The sequence below is a fragment of the Branchiostoma belcheri genome, unplaced genomic scaffold (genome assembly GCF_001625305.1).
Source record: "Branchiostoma belcheri isolate BF01 breed outbred unplaced genomic scaffold, Haploidv18h27 scaffold36, whole genome shotgun sequence".
Classification (NCBI taxonomy): Eukaryota; Metazoa; Chordata; class Leptocardii; order Amphioxiformes; family Branchiostomatidae; genus Branchiostoma; species Branchiostoma belcheri.
In genome coordinates, this window is record NW_017803976.1 from 1,796,652 (window position 1) to 1,797,687 (window position 1,036).

At 42.8% G+C, this 1,036-nt stretch overlaps 1 protein-coding gene across 1 annotated transcript in view; it reads left to right on the forward strand.

Moving 5' to 3' along the window:
* Positions 1–1,036, forward strand: part of LOC109476124 (soma ferritin-like) — an 18,608-nt gene that overhangs the window by 13,635 nt on the left and 3,937 nt on the right. Inside the window, exon 2 of the mRNA XM_019777021.1 lies at positions 615–732. Within this exon, the coding sequence (XP_019632580.1) occupies positions 616–732 (117 nt within the window). The 5' untranslated portion in view covers position 615. The remainder of the gene's footprint in view (positions 1–614; positions 733–1,036) is intronic.

Sequence of the window (1,036 nt, forward strand, 5' to 3'; positions counted from 1 at the left end):
ACTGAGGTCACATTTCCAAACCGGGGCCCGGCCGGGCAGTCTTATGGAACGAAAAGTATGAAAGAAAAGACAACAAATAAGCAGAAAAATGGGAACTATTTGTGTATATTATTGAAATAAATTGTTGATTTTTCGTTAATCAAAACAGCTCGACGGGCCCCAGTTTGGAAATGTGACCTCAACATACTAGTAAAATCGTTCCAGCATTAGACAATGTTGACACGATACAATTAACGGAAAGTAGAGAGTAACATTACTTGACCATATGTGTCCCTTACCGTACCGTACTTTCGTTGTGACGGCAAAGTATACATTTTATGTTGCCATCGAATGAACCTGTGTGACCGGCACAAAAGTTAAGACTCTGAGACTTTTGAACATTTATCAGACTGTTTTTGCTACTTTTCCTCAAAAGTAGCAAACATATTTAGGCGTTTCAGTAAGCATACGTACTTTTGTGTTTCAGACACCGTTTCTAAAAGCGTCCAACTTTGCCTATTACATGTATATTTAAGTTTCCCTCAAATGCCATTACTTTTCAGGTGAAGTAGTCTCCGTATATGTCTGCCTTCTTTTTTGTTTCATAAGCATGTTTGAAATATTCCTGTCCTCAGAATGACGTTAGTTCAGACCCCCATGGTCTGGCTGTGTCTGGTCTGTGCCGTCTTGGTCAGCGTGCCGGTGTGGGTGGGCGGACGGGAGTCCAGGGCGTCCGGACAGTCGTTCGACTCGGTAAGTACCCTTCCTTTCCTGACGGTATCCATGCCCGTAGCAAGGATTTTGAATGGGGGGGGGGGGTTCGTCCCGACTGCTTGAGGGGACCTCGAGCGAGTTTCCTAGGGGGGTCCGGGGGCATGCTCCCCCGGAAATTTTGAAAAATGAACCTTCTAAAATGGCATTTCGTGCATTTTTGAGAGGATTTCCAAGAAATAATCAGAGATAAATTTTTATTCAATGACAAATGGAGCAGTTTTTCTACGATTTCAGTCTATCTTTTCAAGAAAAATCTAGGACCTTTACATAAAATGTGGACCAA